Raw genomic sequence first — 19,887 nt, 5'->3', positions numbered from 1 at the left:
GCACTCACTGCCTGTGCATTGTTGGCCTGCATCTTCTTCAGGCCTTTCTTGTTGTGCTTCTTGGCAAAGCACATGTTCCTCGGGAACGTGGGGTCAACCTCCTTATGAGATTCATATCTTTGTGACCAGGGTTTCTTGATGTTATTTCTGTGCCATTTGTGGGACTGGCTGTGTGTGGTGTGCTTCTTGGACTTGACCATGTCTGCACGGTAGCCTGCAGCTCCCGCAGCGCCTGGGACTGGAAGCAACAGAGTGTTTATTGTCCAGTGCCTGGGGGAAGGGGCACATTTTGCCTTGTTTCTTCTTACAACTACTGAAGACAAACTTTTTGCTCAGTTCTTTTGGGTGTGTGCATTTGTGTTCCAAAATACCACAGCCATGAGCTCGTGTGTGCTGCTAAATAGGGGCTCTATTAAACAACCAATTAAACTCTCACAATTTCCTTGAGACTTTTTTTCCCTCTTTTGATTCTATGGGTCTAAATTTTCTCCATGGACTTTATGCTGTTGCCTTCCATTTCATAAGTTTTAAACACCATCATTAAGAGGGACTCTAGATAGTTGGTTATTATGTAGTACAGTTAGGGAGAAACTGAACAGGCTGTGAAAACACTCAGAGGTACCTGAAGAAACTCAGTAGTATGGAGTGCCAGGAGCCAACCCAAAAAGACCACATGGTATCTGCTTCAACTGTGGAACATTCTAGAAAAGGCAAAAAATTGTAAAGAGGGTAGAAATACCAGTGTTTGGGAGTGTCTTAGTTAGGGTTTTACTGCTGTGAAAAGGCACTGTGACCAAGACAAGTCTTATAAGGACAACATTTAATTAGGGCTGGCTTACAGGTTCAAAGGTTCAGTCCATTATCATCAAGGCAGGAGCATAGCAGCATCTAGGCAGACATGATGCAGGCAGAGCTGAGAGTTCTACATCTTCAACTAAAGGCTGTTAGTGGAAGACTGGCTTCCAGGCAGTTAGGATGAGGGTCTTAAAGCCCACATAAGGCCCACTTAAAGTCCACAGTGACACACCTACTCCAACAAGGCCACACTTCCCAATAGTGCCACTCCCTGGACCAAGCATATTCAAACCATAGCAGGGCTTGAGGGCAGAATTCTGAAAGGCTGGGAATAGCTAGGCTAAACACAGAAGGCTTGTAGGTCAGTGAGACAGCTCTGCAGGATACAAACAGTGAGGAATAGGACTCAGAGTTGACCAAACCAGTAGATTCTCAAGACCAAGTGAGACCTTTAAAGTGGACTTTGGATAATAATGCCATGTTTATATAGATTCATCTTGTTCATTGTTATAGTGTACCATCATTAGGGGTACTGGTAAAGGAGTCTGCGTACCTATGAAGGAGAGGCTTATGGGATATCTCTGTACCTTCCTCTCTATTCTGCTGTCAACCTACAACTTTTCTAAAAAAGAAAAACAATCAAGTCATTTAAATAACAGGAGGATACGTGTGCACACAGGCAGGAAGCAATGGCACCCCAGAGTTTTGCTTTCCCATTTCCCCTGGAGACAAAGACCTTGTTTGTCCGGGTGACTGTGATGAAGCGTTCGGTTCTCACGGATGTCTATTTTTGTGCTCTGGGGTAATTGTCCCCAGATACACAGGATCTGTTCCTTCAGCACTATCTGCCCTGACCTTTTAGTTTCTTCTCATTCCCTGAAAGGTTTTGTGATTCTTAAAACATTTCCAGTAACCTTCAAACAAAGTTGGCACTGTCTGAATTAATCCTTCCACCACAAAAGCAAAACAGGTGCCTGTTGGCCGTGGTTCTTGGTCCTCTGGGATCTGGCTTCAGGGAGACTGAACTCAAGTTTGCCCCCATTGACTGATATCTTAGTGGCATGAGAGTTACTTCCCTTCTGGTTTATCCCTCTGCCCAGGAGAAGTGAGTAAAGACAGACAGTCTGCCTGCCTGGTGGTTTTCACTTTCACCCAGTGCTACCTTTTGTTCCTGTCTCTGGAACCTGCTGTGTAGGCTCCCACCATCCATTCCCCAATGCTCTATCCAAGTCTAGAGGCCTCAAGACCCAATCAGTATAGTTGTACTTCTTCCCTGGAGCCTCCCCTGACTCCTCCATGCCCAGGATCTTACTGTGCTTCCTATGCCACAATCATGGAGGGCATACTGCCTCATTTGTACTCTTACGGACTTCATATGCATGTCTTTTGCATCTCTAGCAAGCCTGCAGAACAACCATCTCCCCTACCTCTCTGCTTTTGCTACACTGTACCATATAGCAGATACTTGGTAGTCTTTAAATGATAAAGGCAATTGCTCTGGCCTCTTTGCTTTTGCTACACTGTATCACCTGGCAGATACTCGGTAGGCTTTAGATGCTAAAGGTGCTTCCTCCGTGTCTCTGAACAACCCATGGAAAATACAACTTGGGGAAATAGTTCTCACTGCATCTAAGGACTTCAGAAACAACTTAATTTGCTCTGTCTGTTTTGGGGCACCCCTGGTTATCAGTGCTTTAGGGTATAGCATATAGTACCAGCTAATACATCTCTGCGAAATAAGTGGAGGATGAAAGAATTAAAACATAGATGTGTATTTAATATCAAGGTTTGTCGGGACATTAACAGTATAATGAATCTGTGTTGCTTGGCTTGTGCCAAGATTGAACTTACACTGCCAAGTCACCTCTTCCCATAAAAGGCTGAGTATCTTCAATATACTTTGCCTGCCTTTTCATTGGTCTAAGCTACCAGTTTGCATCAAGTCTGCCATAGCTGCACTGCAATTGTAGCTCAGTTGGTAGAATCCTTGCCTAGCATGCACAAAGCCCTAGGTTCAGTCCCTAGCTTTGGCCAAATCAAGTACATGCCTTAGCACTTGGAAGGTGGAGACAGGAAGATCATGAGTTCAAGGTCACCGTCAGCTACTTAGCAAATCCAAGGCCATGTATCTGGAACACGAGACCCTTTCTCAAAAGAAGTGTCTACCCAGTGGCAACAGTAAGTAACTTGTCTCGTAACTGGAAACTCATAAATTGTCCGAGTGCTGAGGGTAAGTGACTGAACATTCAGTGCTAAATGGGGCATCTATATCAATGTCCCTGACCAATAGCTTGTAGATTACAAAATAAGAAGGGGCAGAAAGAACGTAAGAGCCATAGGATAGGGAGGGGGCCGTGAGATGCTGTCTAAGGACCATGCTGTGACCATGGCATTCATAAACACACAGCAGCTGCGTGAGAAGGAGCTCCAGTGAAAGGCAGGTGGGCTCATGCAGACCCTCCCCTTGCTGAGAAGCTGTTGGTAGTTGTTGTTTACTTAAGAAGGGGAGTCATGCTCTCTTGCTCTTGCCTTCTTGTTCCTTCTCTGTCCTCTTGCCCCTTCCCCCTTCCCATTCCCTTCCCCCTCTCTCTCCATGTGTTCATGACTAGCCTCTACTCCTCTATTCTCATTCTCTCTCTCTCTCTCTCTCTCTCTCTCTCTCTCTCTCTCTCTCTCTTTCTTTCCTTTTCTCTGTCTCTACTACCCCTTCAACTCCGCTCGCCATGCCCTGAATAAACTCTATTCTATACTATAAAAAAAGAAGAGGAGTCATTTTTCTTCAGGGATGTGCTGATAGTCAGCTGTCATGCTCCAGAGGGTATCCCACACCTAAGGGCATTCTGGCATCACTAATTGGATGCAGAGTGTTATTTTTAAAAAGGCATATTAGTGGGAGGGGAGAATCTGGAAGTGAGAGAGAAGATTCCTGTTGGATATGGTTAAGATACATTGTGTACGTGTATGAAATTACCAACGTAAAATATTCTTTTTAAAAAAATCTGCCTTGGTAGCCCACATGCGCTGGTCCAAGGCCCCAGCACATATACAACAGAGGATGGCCTGGTCTGGCCTCAGTGGAAGAAGATGTGCCTAACTCTCAAGAGAGACTTGAGGCCCCAGGGAAGGGGGATGGGAGGAAGCATACTCTCAGAGGCAAGGGGAGAGGGGGGACTGGGAAAGGGGCAATGGCTGAAATGTAAATAAATAAAATAATTAATTAAAAAAAAATAAAGACTATTAACATCACAAAAAAATAAAATCTACTTTCAGGTGGTGGTGCACAGAACTTAGGAGGCAAAAGTAGGTGAATCTCTGAGTTTCAGGCTAGCTTGGTCAGCAGAGTGAGTTCCAGGATAGCCAGTGCTGTTATACAAAGAAACTTTGTCTTGAAAAAAAGAAAGAAAGAAAATCTGCCTTAACCAAACTGAGCAGCAATATTGTAACCAATTTAAAGCTGTCAAAAGACAGGCTGTAAGGCACAGACTAAAGAATACATCAGAATTGAGAGTGAATGCTGTATCTTTTCTAACTTTGTTAGTAATATATACACGATTGTGGAAAACCTTGTAAAATGCTGGACTTCAAAACATCCGTTTATGTGCAGAGTCGTGATGGATAAGATAGCAAAGCACACAGGTGGGCTGCAACACAGACAAGCGTGTCCTTGGAGCAGGATCAGAACACTGAGTGGGCTAAATCAACTACCAGGCTTTCTTCCAAAACTGAACACACCAGACAGGACCTTAGCTCCTGCCAGGAAAGGAAACTAGAAAGGCTCCAAGCGAGATAAGAGCCTGGAGTCTGGTCACTCTTTGAAGCCAAAGCCCCTATTCCCAGTAGGATCTGGAAAGAATGGTAACTAGCCAGATGCTGGTGCCTCAAGGGACCGCCCTAGGGTTGCTCCCAGCCAGACTCCATTCAGCCTGCTCTTTGTCTCCATCATGGGCAGCTGACAACACTCCCAGTGAATCACCAACACTCTATGAGAAAGCCCAGGGACAGCCCCAGGGCAAGGTGGATGCAGAAATCACAAGAGCACAGTCAGGCAATAGAACCCATCTCCCAATGCAAATGACCTTCCCCAGAATGAGTGAAGAAAACTGGAAAAAAAAAAAAAATGCTGAGATCAAGCTGGGTTGAACACATGCATGATGCCAGATGGCCAAGGCAGGAGGATTACCATGAGTTTGAGGTCAACCTGCACTGAATAGTGACTCCTTGCCTCAAAAGGAAATGGGAAAAAAAAAATGTCTTTTATGGAAAGCTAATGTTAAAATTAACAGAGCACCGATTCCATCAAGGTCAGATCGTGTTCTAAAACAATGGACCATGGATTTTAAATGATTCTATTCAGAATGGCCAAAGAAACAGCGTTATAACTGCAACAGGAACGAAAGCTATCGGGTAGCCGTGAAGGGAGTGGATACATAGGAGATGTGTAGAAATCTTGGAAACAGGAAGTTGGTGGGGAGTGGGGGGTGAGATGTTGTGCAGGCTGCCTTCAACCCACAGCCCCCAAACCGGCACCTACAAAAGTGAACTTTAAACATTAGCTAAAGCCTGGAGACATGGCTCAGTAGTTATAAGAGCACATCCAAAAGTCAAGGGTTCAATTCCCAGCACCCACATGGAAGCTCACAACTGTCTGTTCCAGGCAATCCAATGCCATGTTCTTGCTTCCTTAGATACCAGACACAAACATGGTACACAGACATGCAGGCAGGCAAAACACCCATACACATTAAATAAAAACTAATTTTAAAAAAAATCAACTGATAAAGTATATGCCTTGCACCCAACTGCCCAAATAAGTGGTTCATTAGAAGTGAGGTCTGTATTCACCCAGATCTGAAAAGGGAGTGTAAAACCCAAATGAAAAGGACCTCACCGATCCGTGGAGAACTGCAGACGCACCCCAAATCACTCACGAGAAACACAACTTGATGCAAATCGCAAGAGGTTTACTGGCTAGCCAGGGCTGTCTTTCCTTCAAGCCCTCGCAGGGGCAGCCGAATTCAGCCAAGAACAAAAGAAGTTTACAGCTTTTAAGGGGGAATCTACAAACCAGGTGGGGGTGGAGTTAGGGAAGGGGGAAGGCTGAGAGTGGAGTTAGGGAAGGGGGAAGGAGGGGGAACAGGTCACTAGGTCATCCATACACTTGATCTCAAATTCCTAAGATGGATGGTGTGTCACTTTATAATTGGCTATTTCGAACTAGTTTCACACTATATATCATGAGCTCCAGTTCAAGGGGGTCAGGCTTATCTCAAACTTTTAGCATCCTGTCACCAACTGTCTCAGGGCTGTTAGTTCAAAGCCCGGCCAGGCTAGGCCAAGCTAATCTCCAGCCCATAGCATCCTGACACCATGAATCTTAAGGTTTGTTTAGTTAGGGCCATCTGTTCAAATGGTCAGCTAATTTCCTGGGACTGAGGCAACACAGTGTTTGACTTACAGGTTTTTATGTCTTTGCTTTTAAGAGTAGGGTTCAGGTGATCAACTTATGATTTTTCTATCTTTCAGGAGGGGGGAGGACTGCAGAGTGCAGCCTTGCAGGGGAGGAGGGACTAAAAGATGGGAGCACGTGTCCCAGGGATGAAGAAAATGGAGCCGAGTAAAGTTTGGAGCAGGGATGATCTGCATGTATCTAAAATTAAAAAGACACGTGGAAATCCAAGATTCACAGTAAAATCTTAACAGCTGAGATCGAGAGAGAGACAGAGGCAGACACACACACACACACACAGAGAGAGAGAGAGAGAGAGAGAGAGAGAGAGAGAGAGAGAGAGAGAGAGAGAAAGAGAGAGAAAAAGAGAGAGATTGCTCACTAAACAACTCAATTAATTAATTGGGAGCAGGCATCTTGCCAGCAAATAAACAGGAGAAAATGGAATCTTGTTTTGAAATGTGGAGGGGAAATTACTTTCTACACAGAGCTGTAAAACTCACCAATGTATTCTGCTATTCCTCAAGAAAGAGCTCTGAGCCCCAGCTACCACACACAAAAGACTTGGGTTCAGCGTTTGTTAGGGAAAGTAAACTTTTCAGTAGGAGGAGGGGAGCTCAGAGGGGGCAGCATGAGGTGAAAAACGTATAAAATTCACTGGGAAAGAATAAAAATAATTTTTAGTTAAAAGAAATATTGCTGAATATGGCTCTGCAGCTAAGAGCACTTGTTTTTCTTCCAGAGGACCCAAATTTGTCTCCCAGCACCCATGTTAGGCTGTTCCCCACCCGCCCATAACTCTAGCTCTAGGAGTGTGATGCCTCCTTCTCCTGGCCTCTGTTGCATCTAAACATATGTGGAACACACACACACACACAGAGAGAGAGAGAGAGAGAGAGAGAGAGAGAGAGAGAGAGAGACAGAGAGACAGAGAGACAGAGAGAGAGAAACATATAGAAAAATTAAATATACCTTTAAAAAGATGACTTTTTTTAAAAGAATAAAAGCAATCAGACCTATTCAGACATACCAGTTACATAAAATAAGAAGAGGACTCTAGGTCTTAGACTATATGATGTCACTTTAGTCACTTGATTTAATGCCTTGGTCTCTTGAACTATAAAATGGGAACCATAAGCACTGTCTTATCAGATTAAGGTGGCAACTAAACCAAGTATGGCAACACACACTGGTAATCCCAGCCCTTTCGGGGTAGAATCAAGAGGAACAGGAGTTCAGGATCATTCTTGGCTACATGGGGTGTTCTTCAAACATAGTGTCCTGTCTAATAAAATAAAATTTAAAGGTGACTGTTCCGCGTGCCTCCCGTATCCCCTTTCGCCTGTGGAAGAGAGACACGAGAGGCAGAATTCGGGTGGTTACCACAGCGAGGCTTTAATCTTGTATCAGCAGAAGTGAAGACCTCGGAAGGGCCAAAGACAGGAAGAGGCACAGCTTAAATACACCCTAGAGTGACGTGTTCACTTCTGATTGGCTGTTCACTCATTACCCATAATACGCCTCGGGATTGGCCAGTGACTTTGGCAGGCTTTTTTGCCTTTGCACCTGCACAGTTAATTGTTTACTAGTGGGAGGACAAGATGCCCGTGCCATCTTGGAATGGCGAATGCTGACACGCTCACTGCGGCTCCCAACAGGTGACAATTGAGAATTAATACTGGTTCTAGAATAAGGACAGATGTGTGGAGCACATCATACATGTGCTGACATCTTTACCATCATCACCCTTACCCCTAGAAGAGGTGGAAGAGGTGTTCTTCACGCCCACACTGATAGCACCAGACGTAGGAGGACTGGTGGTGGCCCTGGGTGTCTCTCAGCAAGTATACACTTGGACAGGGTGTGCTTTCCTAAGCCTTGGTTGCTTCAGCTGGATTTCAACACTGAGGGTCTGTCTAGTGGGCTACCCATGCCCTGTCACCTGCTCATAGTCACATACTATGCTACTGCAGGGGCCACTTTGCAACAGTGTGTTCAGCTTCTACCTCTGTAATCAGTGCAAAGACTTTGGCTGTCAGGAGGCCCTTGCTCTTGGGAGTTGCCAAGCACTGGGCTTCTACAAATACAAACTGAGTTGCTCTATTTTCTCCTTTTTACATCTATTCATTTGTGTGTACACGTGGAGATCAGTCCTCTCCTTCCACCATGCGGTCTCTGGGCTCAAGCTCCAGACACCAAGATTACCAGCAAGTGCCTTTATCCCCCATCACACAGCCCCAAACCAACTTTGCCTCATTATTAGTTTCATTCATCAAAACTCATTCAATTCAATGAATTCATCAAAATTCACTCAATTCAATGAATTCATCAAAATTCATTCATTCATTATCATTAATTTCATTCATCAAAACTTATTATTCATTTCATTCACTAGTAGTCATTAATCTCATTCCTAACACTCTGTGCTCCTTGCTTGATCATTGTCCATATCATTCTATGTTTCTGACCCTCTTTGTGAAGGTGACTTCTCTAATTTGATTCAAGCAGTATCCTGCCTCATCCCAGACAAGTCGCACCCTGTCTGTTCTGTATGGCACTCCTCAGAGCTGCTCGATGCTCTTACTTCATAGTCTTCTCAGCAGAGCCTGGCAGGGCAGCTGAAGGGCTCAAGGTTGTCCTCAGGGCAGCAAATGAATGCATGAATACATGAATGCATGAATACATCTCTACTGGGCCTTGTTTGTGTTCTCTCGTCTCTAAAGACCGTGAGAATGCTTCCATGAGAGCCCCGTTACATCAAAGCCAGTTATGTTAATCAGGCATGTAGTGACAGTGTGGGTGGAGGAGAGGGGTAAACAGGAGGACCAGGAATTACTTCCATATTTCTTCTTTTCAGCATTTACACGTCTCTCACAAGTGTAAACGGCATCCAGAGCTGGCAGCTTCTTGTAAGGGCAAATACTGATTCTCACTGCAGTGAAGAAATACAAGGATTAAAAATACCAAATATTCCCCAAATACTCACGTTGCTATGACATGTTCCATGTCCTGACAATGCCGCTGCTTTGTGTCAATCCTTGATGCGGTAAACAGAATCAGATATCTCGTTTTTCCATAACATGAGCTAAGAATAACGTCTTGGTACTGGAGTCGAACGTTATGCTCTCCAGGCAGAGGAAATGGACATTTATTGGATGTTATTGCTACTTTCTTGCCACTAATGACATTACAAAAAGCTCTTTGGGTAATACAATTTGAAACTATTATTTCTGTGTTTCAGGTCATGCAAGACAAGATCATCTGCCTTCCAAAAAGAGTGCAGCCTACTCAGAACCACTCTTCCCTTTCCAATGTCTCCCAGACAGTTATCAGTAGCACCCCACTGCCCCCACCTAAACCCTCTCCAACCAACCCTGCGACCGTGGAGATGAAGGGACTGAAGACGGACCTGGACCTTCAACAGTACAGTTTCATCAACCAGATGTGCTACGAGCGAGCCCTCCACTGGTACGCCAAGTACTTCCCATACCTCGTGCTCATCCACACCCTGGTCTTCATGCTCTGTAGCAACTTCTGGTTCAAATTCCCTGGATCCAGTTCCAAAATAGAACATTTCATTTCCATCCTGGGGAAGTGCTTTGACTCCCCGTGGACCACACGGGCCCTCTCCGAAGTGTCTGGCGAGGACTCCGAGGAGAAAGACAATAGAAAGAACAACATGAACAGGTCCAACATCATCCAGTCTGGTCCCGAAGGCAGCCTGGTTAAGTCCCAGTCTCTCAAGTCAATTCCTGAGAAGTTCGTGGTTGACAAATCTACTGCGGGGGCTCTGGACAAGAAGGAAGGCGAGCAGGCCAAGGCCTTATTTGAGAAGGTGAAGAAGTTCAGACTGCATGTGGAAGAAGGTGATATCCTGTATGCCATGTATGTACGGCAGACTGTGCTTAAGGTTATCAAATTCCTTATCATCATTGCCTACAACAGTGCTCTGGTTTCCAAAGTCCAGTTCACAGTGGACTGTAACGTGGACATCCAGGACATGACGGGCTATAAGAACTTTTCGTGCAATCACACCATGGCTCATTTGTTCTCCAAGCTCTCTTTCTGCTACCTGTGCTTTGTCAGCATCTACGGCCTGACATGTCTTTATACCTTATATTGGCTGTTCTACCGATCTCTGAGGGAATACTCTTTTGAGTATGTCCGGCAGGAGACTGGAATCGATGACATTCCAGATGTGAAGAATGACTTTGCTTTTATGCTCCATATGATAGACCAGTATGACCCTCTCTATTCCAAGCGGTTTGCAGTGTTCCTGTCTGAAGTCAGCGAGAACAAGTTAAAACAGCTCAATTTAAATAACGAGTGGACCCCGGACAAACTGCGGCAGAAGCTTCAGACAAATGCCCACAACCGCCTGGAGCTGCCTCTGATCATGCTGTCTGGCCTCCCAGACACCGTGTTTGAAATCACAGAGTTACAGTCTCTGAAGCTGGAGATCATTAAGAATGTCATGATCCCCGCCACCATCGCCCAGCTGGACAACCTTCAGGAGCTCTGTCTGCACCAGTGCTCCGTCAAGATCCACAGCGCCGCCCTCTCCTTCCTGAAGGAGAATCTCAAGGTCCTGAGCGTCAAGTTTGATGACATGAGGGAGCTGCCCCCCTGGATGTACGGCCTCCGGAACCTGGAAGAGCTCTATTTGGTTGGCTCTCTGAGTCATGACATCTCCAAAAATGTCACCTTGGAGTCTCTGCGGGACCTCAAAAGCCTTAAAATCCTTTCCATCAAGAGCAATGTCTCCAAGATCCCTCAGGCTGTGGTCGATGTGTCCAGCCACCTCCAGAAGATGTGTGTCCACAATGACGGCACCAAGCTGGTTATGCTCAATAACCTGAAGAAAATGACCAACCTGACGGAGCTGGAACTGGTCCACTGCGACCTGGAACGAATTCCCCACGCCGTGTTCAGCCTGCTCAGTCTCCAGGAGCTGGACCTGAAGGAGAACAACCTGAAGTCAATAGAGGAGATCGTGAGCTTCCAGCACTTGAGGAAGCTAACTGTGCTCAAACTGTGGTATAACAGCATCGCTTACATCCCAGAGCACATCAAGAAACTGACCAGCCTGGAACGACTGTTTTTCAGCCACAATAAGGTAGAGGTGCTTCCCTCCCATCTCTTCCTGTGCAACAAAATCAGATACCTGGACTTGTCCTATAACGACATTCGCTTCATCCCTCCTGAAATCGGAGTTCTGCAAAGTTTACAGTATTTTTCCATCACTTGTAACAAGGTGGAGAGCCTCCCAGATGAACTCTACTTCTGCAAGAAACTCAAAACGTTGAAGATTGGGAAAAATAGCCTCTCCGTACTTTCACCAAAAATTGGAAATTTGCTATTTCTTTCCTACTTAGACATCAAAGGCAATCACTTTGAAGTCCTCCCTCCTGAGCTGGGAGACTGCCGGGCTCTGAAGCGAGCCGGGCTAGTCGTGGAAGATGCTCTGTTTGAGACTCTGCCCTCAGATGTCCGAGAACAAATGAAAGCAGACTAACTTATTTTTCATCAAAATATGACTGAAACATGCTTCTACCAAATACAGTATAAAGAATTAGGTAGTCCTAATGCCTTTCCTATATTATTTTTTTTCTTTTCCACACAAGACAAAATGTACACAAAGATTGAGTAAGGAGTATGTATTTTTTAATAAAAATTTAATTGTATTTTTCAATATTAATATTTTAAAGTTTTGTTTGTCCTGGAAGCTGGTGCATCTGTTACTGCTTTCTGCCAGCAGGAATGGGTAGTTTCATCTGGCCTTTGGGTTTTCTCACTTGAGTTCATTTTTGTAAAAGGAAAGGAATCGTAGATTGCGTGCATTTTGGCATATTCTAAATGGGTGAAGATACTGTGCCAATGCCATCTTTACTTTCTACCCATCTGAGCCCTTGCTGTGTTTCATCGTGTGTGCTGAGGGGACAAGTCTGTGCCAGCTGTTTTACTGTCAGCTGCCGCCTTCACTGGTCAGGTCATGCCACTCTATAGGAAACTCTAGACTGTGAGCTCACACAAGTGCACTGACACAAGAGTATTACCCTGAAAAACCCCCAGCTTCTGACACTGTTAACTGTATTATTTCCTAACCAACTGTTTCAGTTAGCCTCGGATGGGCTTTTTAAGTGAGTGAAGAAAGCAACCCCCTGGGTTGCTGTCCTTGTGTGCATGCATCATTTGCTGGCTAACTGATCTGTATTTTTTTTTTTTACCAACATCCTAAAATATGTCATCAAAAATTAAATACAACTCCCCCCACCCATCCACCTCAGTATTGCCATGTGTTACTGTTGAACAGCCTTAGGAAAATTAGATTTATTTCAATATTCTAGCAGATAATTAAATTTTAAATCATAGGATTAGAAGCCTGTTTTGAGTAATTTAATCACTTTTGATGCTTTGACATGTGGATGCATCCGACGGAAAACAATCTTGCTACTAAGGCATTCGGTCAGAAAGCTGTGGTCCACGTAGGCCCCGCCCCTGCCCCGCCCCTTCCTCAGACCGTGTGCAGAGAGAGCAAGTCATTCTCTGCCTGCTGAACAAAACAGCCCACTGTATGTAAGCATAGTCATCAGCTTCCCAGAAGCCTGCCCTCAGAGCCAGAGCGGATGCTCGCATCCGTGCGGCAAGCATGGGAACTCGCTGCTCTCTGCTTAGGATCGCATCTCACTTAGGTCCTACGAATAACCTCTGAGTGCTCTCAGTTAGCAATAGTTCCCACCTGGGGGCTGGCAAAGCTTTTATTGACTTTTCTCTTCGTATAATCCAGCCTAGTGTGGAGACTTGAGATACAAAGTCCATAGACTGGCCTAAAGAAAAAATTAACACTGAAGGTAGGAAGATGATTTGACTTCTGAAACCCTGTTTTGAAGGACGTTTCCTTGGGCCCCATGACCTTACCCAGACCTGTTTTTTGTGACATGTAGACATGGATAAGGCAAGTCTGGGACGCACATGGCCCTCGTCTGAGTTAAGATAAAGAGCTCTGGTGGGTGCCTGTAGCTCAGTGACAAAGCGCTTGCCCAGCGCAGTGCCGGGAGCCTAAGTTTAGTGACCTGATACCACAAGACAGATGAGGGGACAGTACTCATCACTCTGGGTGGATGAAGCACAGAGAAACATCCGTGTGAAGGGCCAGCCATGTGCAAGCGCTGCTGTTTCAGTCATGATTTCTTTAAACTCGGAATTAAAGTAACATTTTGAAGTACTATTATGGCTATACTTGTTATATGAAGAAATATTCAATTTTAGAACATTGAATGGTATGAGTCATGTGTCATGTTCAGAACAGCTCTGTCTTAAAGAACTTCCAGGCAGGCTGTAATTGAGCATAAGTAACCTGTTGTTGGAATGTAAATTGAACCAATGAATGCACTGTTTTGATTGTTAAAATGTATGGTTGTTTCTAACATCACCCTTCAAAAGGGATCTATTCAAGTTAAACACCATCGATACACTGAAGCCTTTCTCTGGCATTAACTGAACCATATGGGTTCATAACTGAAGCAAATCGCCAATAATTCAATTTTATCAAGCTTCCAGATAATTTGACTTATTTTCATAGTGACTTTTGCAGGCTGACTTCCAACCTACGTTGTAAGTAGCATTCAATAAATCAGTATAATTCCAAGACTTTCCTTTAACTAAGAGTGAAATGTTCATAGATCTGTTAGATTTTATAAAACTTCCAAAGCCTCAAACTCTGAAGAGTTTGAATTTTCTGATTCTCGTCCTTTTTAATACAGTAAGCTTTGTTCACATTCTTGAGTAAAATGCTTTCAGTTACTGTCCAGCCTTCCAATGGGAAACTCGGGTGCCTGAACTGCTGGCTTTTCTAATGTTCTCTGATCTAACTCAGTGCAGAGAGGCTGCCTGCCTCCTCTCTCTGTTTTCCAAGTGCTCTTGCTGAGAAGGATCAGCTCTCTGCCCAACCTCCAACTCAAAACAACCTGCTGCATAAATCACAAATGTGCCATCTGTGCTCTTAACTCCAAGGGTGGCTTCAAGCTCCAGGCGGCCATACTGTACAGTGAGGTTTACTGACAAAGTACAGAACAGCCGTCTGGTGGTGCTCTGGTTAGAAGGTCCTAATAGAATCCCACCTAAGGGACCAGCAAGGTGGCTCTGAGGTTAAACAGCACTTGCCATCCACTTAAGGTCCTGAGCTTGCCCTTCAGGATTCACACAGTGGAAGGAGAGAACCAACTCCCATAAGATGTCCTCTAACAGGTGCCATGGCCCGAGCACCTTCCCAAAACGCGCACAGACTAATTAATGTAAATTTTTAATCATAGGGAAAAAAACCACGCCTAAGAATGTAACACCTCAGAACAGAATTGTGTTTTCTTATTATACAATTTGATCTGGTTTTGAATAGCAGAATTCTCGATGAGATAAACTCTGTGGTGTACCTGAGGTTCCTCACATTCCCCACCCAGCTCTTCTCTGATGTTACAGTGAGCTCCGACAATCCCCGTGATGTCCTGAGCAGCAAGCAGGCCTGCTCTTTCAGGCTCTTTTGGAAATGTCCCTGCCCCAAGGATGTTGTTCATTTTGAGCATAGGCCCTGCTCTGAGGAGTCTGAAACATGAACTCTTCCTTGGGTTTCTTCAATAAAAGAAGTCCAGTTTTTTTTCCCAGTATGAAGGTTTATGGCTTTAATTTATCTCACTCTCTAATCCAATTTTCATACCAAATACCTAATCAACAGTATTGGCATTCCAACAGTAACATTTATGGCTTGTCAATACAAAAGTCCGTTAGCACTTCTCTTGCGAAGCTTGTTGATGTCATTTCAGTTTTTCATAGAGTAAATTAAGACCATATTAAAGAGTTTACATTGGGGCAGGATCTCAAGAACAGGTTTCATACTCACGTGAACAAAATGGCTACCAGTAAGAAGACTTCTAGGAGAGTCTACAGGGTCGTCCGCACCTTTTCTGTTTAGAGACAGTAAGAAATCCCAGTCTTACTGAGAACTGCCATGAGTTTTCAGATCTAGCTCTCAGTCTTCGATCTTCTGATAATTTGATATCATATCAGCCTCCCACAAGTACCTGCTCCCATTTCCCCTTTGCAAAGTCACCCACTAATAAAGATGGCGTTCTTAGGATTATCTGAGGGAGAGAGAAGAGAGTCTCCTTCTGCCCCCAAGGAATTATTTTTTTAATCAAAGGGGTATATAATACTGGACAGCTAGACTTACTGACCAGATAGCAGCCACTATCTATTTAGGGCTTGGTTTGGTTTCTGAGCCAGGGTCTTGCTTTTTAACCCAGGCTGACCTTACACTTGAGAGCCTCTTGCCTCGGTTTCCTAGACACTGGATTACAAGTGTTTACTGCACACCTGGCCTGCGTGGTTTCTAGTGGATTCTCTGGTGTCTTCATCCCCCGCCACACGGCTCTTTGGGGTTAGCACCCCATGCCTTATGTGCTTGCTCGTGTTCGGTTTGCATTTGTTTACTATGTTCATGTGTTTTCAGATTGTCAAGTGCGGGCAAAGGTCTTAGACTGCCAAGGAAAAGGACTGATCATTGATTTGTCAGAATACATGTTCATGAAAGGAGATGTCTTAATGTTATTTCGCTATGTAGTGTACAGGAACAAAAATAAATAAAGTCATTTTTGTAACATAACTTGGGGATCCATTCTTTCCTCCTTGTTTTTAGAAACCATGGGTATCTTTTGTTCGTCAGCCATTACCAAGGTTCTCTGGACTGCAGGAAATGGGCTCATTCACTTCTTACCATCAGAGCTAGTTTTCATCATTGTAACAAATTGTTTCCTTCCTGAATTCACTGTCCTGCATCTAGCTAAGTGTCCCTGGAGCTCCATTTGTGTAATTACTGAGTTATTGTATAATCTGGAGTACAGTTTTTGTACGTTTGCCAAATCAGATTGTACAATGGCTATCCAGCTCAACCTTCATTAAATACCCTTATGATAATAATGGTAGTTACTTAAAGGAGTAAGAACAATCCTGTGCAGCCAGGGAGGTAGTCTCTAATTCAGCAGTTCTCAGCCTGTGGGTCTCGAATCATTGGGTAAACCTCTATCTCCAAAAATATTTACATTATGATTCATAGCAGCAGCAAAACTACAGTTATGAAGTAGCAATGAAATTAATTCTATGACTGGAGGTCACCACAACATGATGGACTGTATTAAAGGCTCACAGCATTAGCAAGGTTGAGAACCACTACCCAAGCCGGGCGGTGGTGGCGCACGCCTTTAATCCCAGCACTTGGGAGGCAGAGGCAGGCAGATTTCTGAGTTCGAGGCCAGCCTGGTCTACAGAGTGAGTTCCAGGACAGCCAGGGCTACACAGAGAAACCCTGTCTCGAAAAACAAAACAAACACACAAAAAACAAAAACAAAAAAAAAAAACCAAAAAAAAAAAAAAAGAGAGAGAGAGAACCACTACCCTAAGGAAATACATCTACCTCACAGAAGCCTGCTACAAGACAATTTCACATAACTGTTGCATAGGCGTAAGAAAACCATGACTAGTATTGATAACTCTCAAAGCTAAGCTGTCACCACACACACTTTCTGTGTAGAATTCTGTTGCCGGTCATCACTTCTGGGGAAGATGATTGTGATGAGGAAGGACAAGGGTGGGTTTGGAGGGGCTGAATGAGTGATGTTTCAGAGACAGAAGTAACTCTGAGAGCACTTTAGGAAACAAAAACTAAGAGTCTAAATTGCATGTGGTGTGGCTTTCTTAGCAGTACCCACAAGGAAAAGACCGACAGCTTCTGCCCTCCATTGATCTATCTTCCAGAACATGGAATGTCGAGATAAGCTGAGACTAAGCCAATGATGTGGTTTTTTACTATGGTTGGCCATCATTTCATTTGGGAGGAGGTAAATGTGTGAGGAGAAAGTCACCAAAGTGAATCTGAGATGCAGCAGGCATATGGCTTAGTTTTCCGTTGCTGTGATAAAATACCATGACCTAGGCAGCTTACAGAAGGGAGGGTTAGTCGGTTTATGGTTCCAGGGGGTAAGAAGACATCGTGGCAGTGAAGCATTACAGCTGACAGTCAGCAGCCTGCATGTGAGAAGCATTGTAGCCGGCATCCAGCGTGCTGGCTGGAGTGGCAGGCGGAAGTCACAGCTCAGACTGCAAGCAGGGGGCAGAAATGGTGGAGTCTTTTGAAACCTCAAAGCCCTCCCCAGAGACATACTTCTTCCTTCCACATTCCTTATCCTCCCCTAAACAGCTACTGACTAGGAATCAAACAAAGACTTAGGACAAGCATCTCATGCAAACTGCCACGGGGTACTTCCCCACTCTTACACAGTGTAAGTTTGAAGATCATCCTACATAAGAAAGTAGTAAAACACTTTTCATTAGTCACATTATTCTTTGCTTGCTAATCTATGAGCACAGATTATACGTTGGCATCCATATTTGAAAACACTTGAAAGACCCAGCATTCAGAAACTTGAGAGAAGTTTCCTTCAAGTTTGAGGCTAGCCTGAGCTAAGTAAACTCCAGTCCAGTCTAGACTGCAGCATAAGATAAGAATAAGTAAATGTAAATTTAAGATAAACCTATTTGAACTCAACAATGTACAAATAAGCACATGTATGACCAAGCATGGCATAAATAAGTGCAGGGTGTTTTTTTTTTTTTTTTACTTTTAATATATATAATATAATATAATATACAAGTAAGCAACAATATTATCAAATCTCTACACAAAGTGGCCCATTCTGATTGGTTCAGAGATTCTGGAAACAAGCAAACATAATCTGTCTTTTTTTTATTCTTTGTAGAATTTATTTTATTTCAAGTCAAATTACACCCAGACATACACTATTACTGTGTTTGCAACCAGGCATTGTGGCTTACATATGTGATTTGACTTGGAAAATCAAGACAGGAGGTTATGAGTTCAAGGTCAGGTCCAGCTTCAGAGCAAGACCCTGTCTCAAAATTAAATAAGCAAATCAATTTAAAAGTAAGTGTTTGAATCTTAGTGCAAGTTTCAGAAATGTAGACCTTGAAAAAAAAAAAAGATTCACATGTACATTTTTCATTCTATATTTAATCCACAGTTACAGTCTTAAAAAAAAAAATGAGCCTCCAAGAAGTGATTCTGATAGAACAGAAGCTCACCTTTCCTTCCCTGAGTTGTCAGGGGTTTGGGAATTCTGTAAAACTTCACACAGACAGCATGGGGTGGTTATGTTAATATTATATTTTTAGTGATGCTTGGGTGACTTCAGGCATCTTTCTTAGGCTGAGTTTACCCAAGGATTAACTCTGAGATCAATTTATACATTGAGTAAGTGGTAAAACATTGGGGAAAGAGTTGACAGCTTCCATTTGTACCGCTGAGTTGGTCTGCCTAGGTTGTGACTCTACAATAGCCTTGATGTCTATCTGTCTGGGTTTAGAATCACTGTGAAAACAAATCCTTCTGCCTAACTGGGAAGAATTTTCCAGATGAGGTTAACTGGGGCAGAAGATTTACTCTAAAGGTGTACAGAACCAATCTATGGGCTGGAGGGTCAGACTGAATAAAGGTCTAAGGTGAGCTGAGGGCCAGCAGACATCTCCCTCTGCTCCCTGACTGAATGCACAGCCACCCGTACCCCATGCTCCAGTGGCTGTGACTTCTCTACTATGGCAAACTGAACCCCCAAGAATTATAAAGTCAAACCAAACCTTCCCCCGGGGGTTGTTTTTACTGGGTGTTTTATCACAGCAATGAGAGAAGTAATCACAATTCCTTAGTGATTTAATAAACTTCTTGATGAAAAATCCCTCATGGGGTAGTCAATCTCAACAAATACATAAGAAGCCATGTAGAGTAATCTTAAAATGTTTGTGTCATAGGGATTTTCTGTGAACGTTTGTAGCGGAAGACCAGTTTGTTCAGAATCAGAAGGCTGTTTCTATCAGCTCTCTCCAGGACCCCTACTCTGCAGTGTCACTCAGAACCTCTCCTAGAAGTAGCACTGTGAGCCACAGCAACAGAGCCGGCCTGGCAACGGAGCACGTGGTTTACACGTCTAGAAACAGCAGGCTGCTGGTGGCCCATGGGTCTGTGCATCCACACTAAACGTGAAAGCTAGATTTTTGGCTTCAGTCACAACTCCACTGGAACACTTACCTGCATGAATGTTTCAGTCTGAGTAACATGTTGAAGAAACAGTAGTATCAGATGGTAGAGTGAACACTCTTAGGGGAGTTAAATACCTAATTTAACTAAATAAGCTTTGGTGTGGGTCAGGGAAACTGCTGTCGCCATTTGCTAATAGGTGATCTCCAGATACCAATCTGCCAATCTTTAAAAACAAACAAAAAAAAAAAACAAAATAGTCCCAAGCACAGTAAACCAGCTAGATAATATCACATAATCTAACTCACTCATAACTTCTACACCACTTCAGTTTTAGATCTGATCAAGATCCTATATCAAAAACAAAAGTCCAGTAACCAAACAAGATAAAGTTATAAAATTAAAAGGCTGGGCATGATGGTTCATACCTCTAAACTCAACACTCAGAAAAGAGAGGCAGGAGGATCCTACATTTGAAACCAGCCTGAGCTATATAGCAAAACCTTGTCTCAAAAACAAAATCACCCAAAAGTAACTCTAAATGCTTTCT

General features: G+C 43.8%; 1 protein-coding gene across 2 annotated transcripts in view; it reads left to right on the top strand.

The window, feature by feature from the left end:
* Lrrc8c (leucine rich repeat containing 8 VRAC subunit C) overlaps positions 1-15,896 on the top strand; it is a 93,333-nt gene extending 77,437 nt beyond the window's left edge. For both annotated transcript variants that reach the window (XM_076937843.1, XM_034508659.2), the window contains one exon: positions 9,483-15,896. In XM_076937843.1, the coding sequence (XP_076793958.1) occupies positions 9,483-11,756 (2,274 nt within the window). In that variant the 3' untranslated portion in view covers positions 11,757-15,896. The remainder of the gene's footprint in view (positions 1-9,482) is intronic.
* The last annotated feature ends 3,991 nt before the right edge of the window (positions 15,897-19,887 follow it).

This window comes from Arvicanthis niloticus, chromosome 7 (genome assembly GCF_011762505.2).
Source record: "Arvicanthis niloticus isolate mArvNil1 chromosome 7, mArvNil1.pat.X, whole genome shotgun sequence".
Lineage (NCBI taxonomy): Eukaryota > Metazoa > Chordata > Mammalia > Rodentia > Muridae > Arvicanthis > Arvicanthis niloticus.
This window is presented reverse-complemented; position numbering and strand designations above follow the sequence as displayed.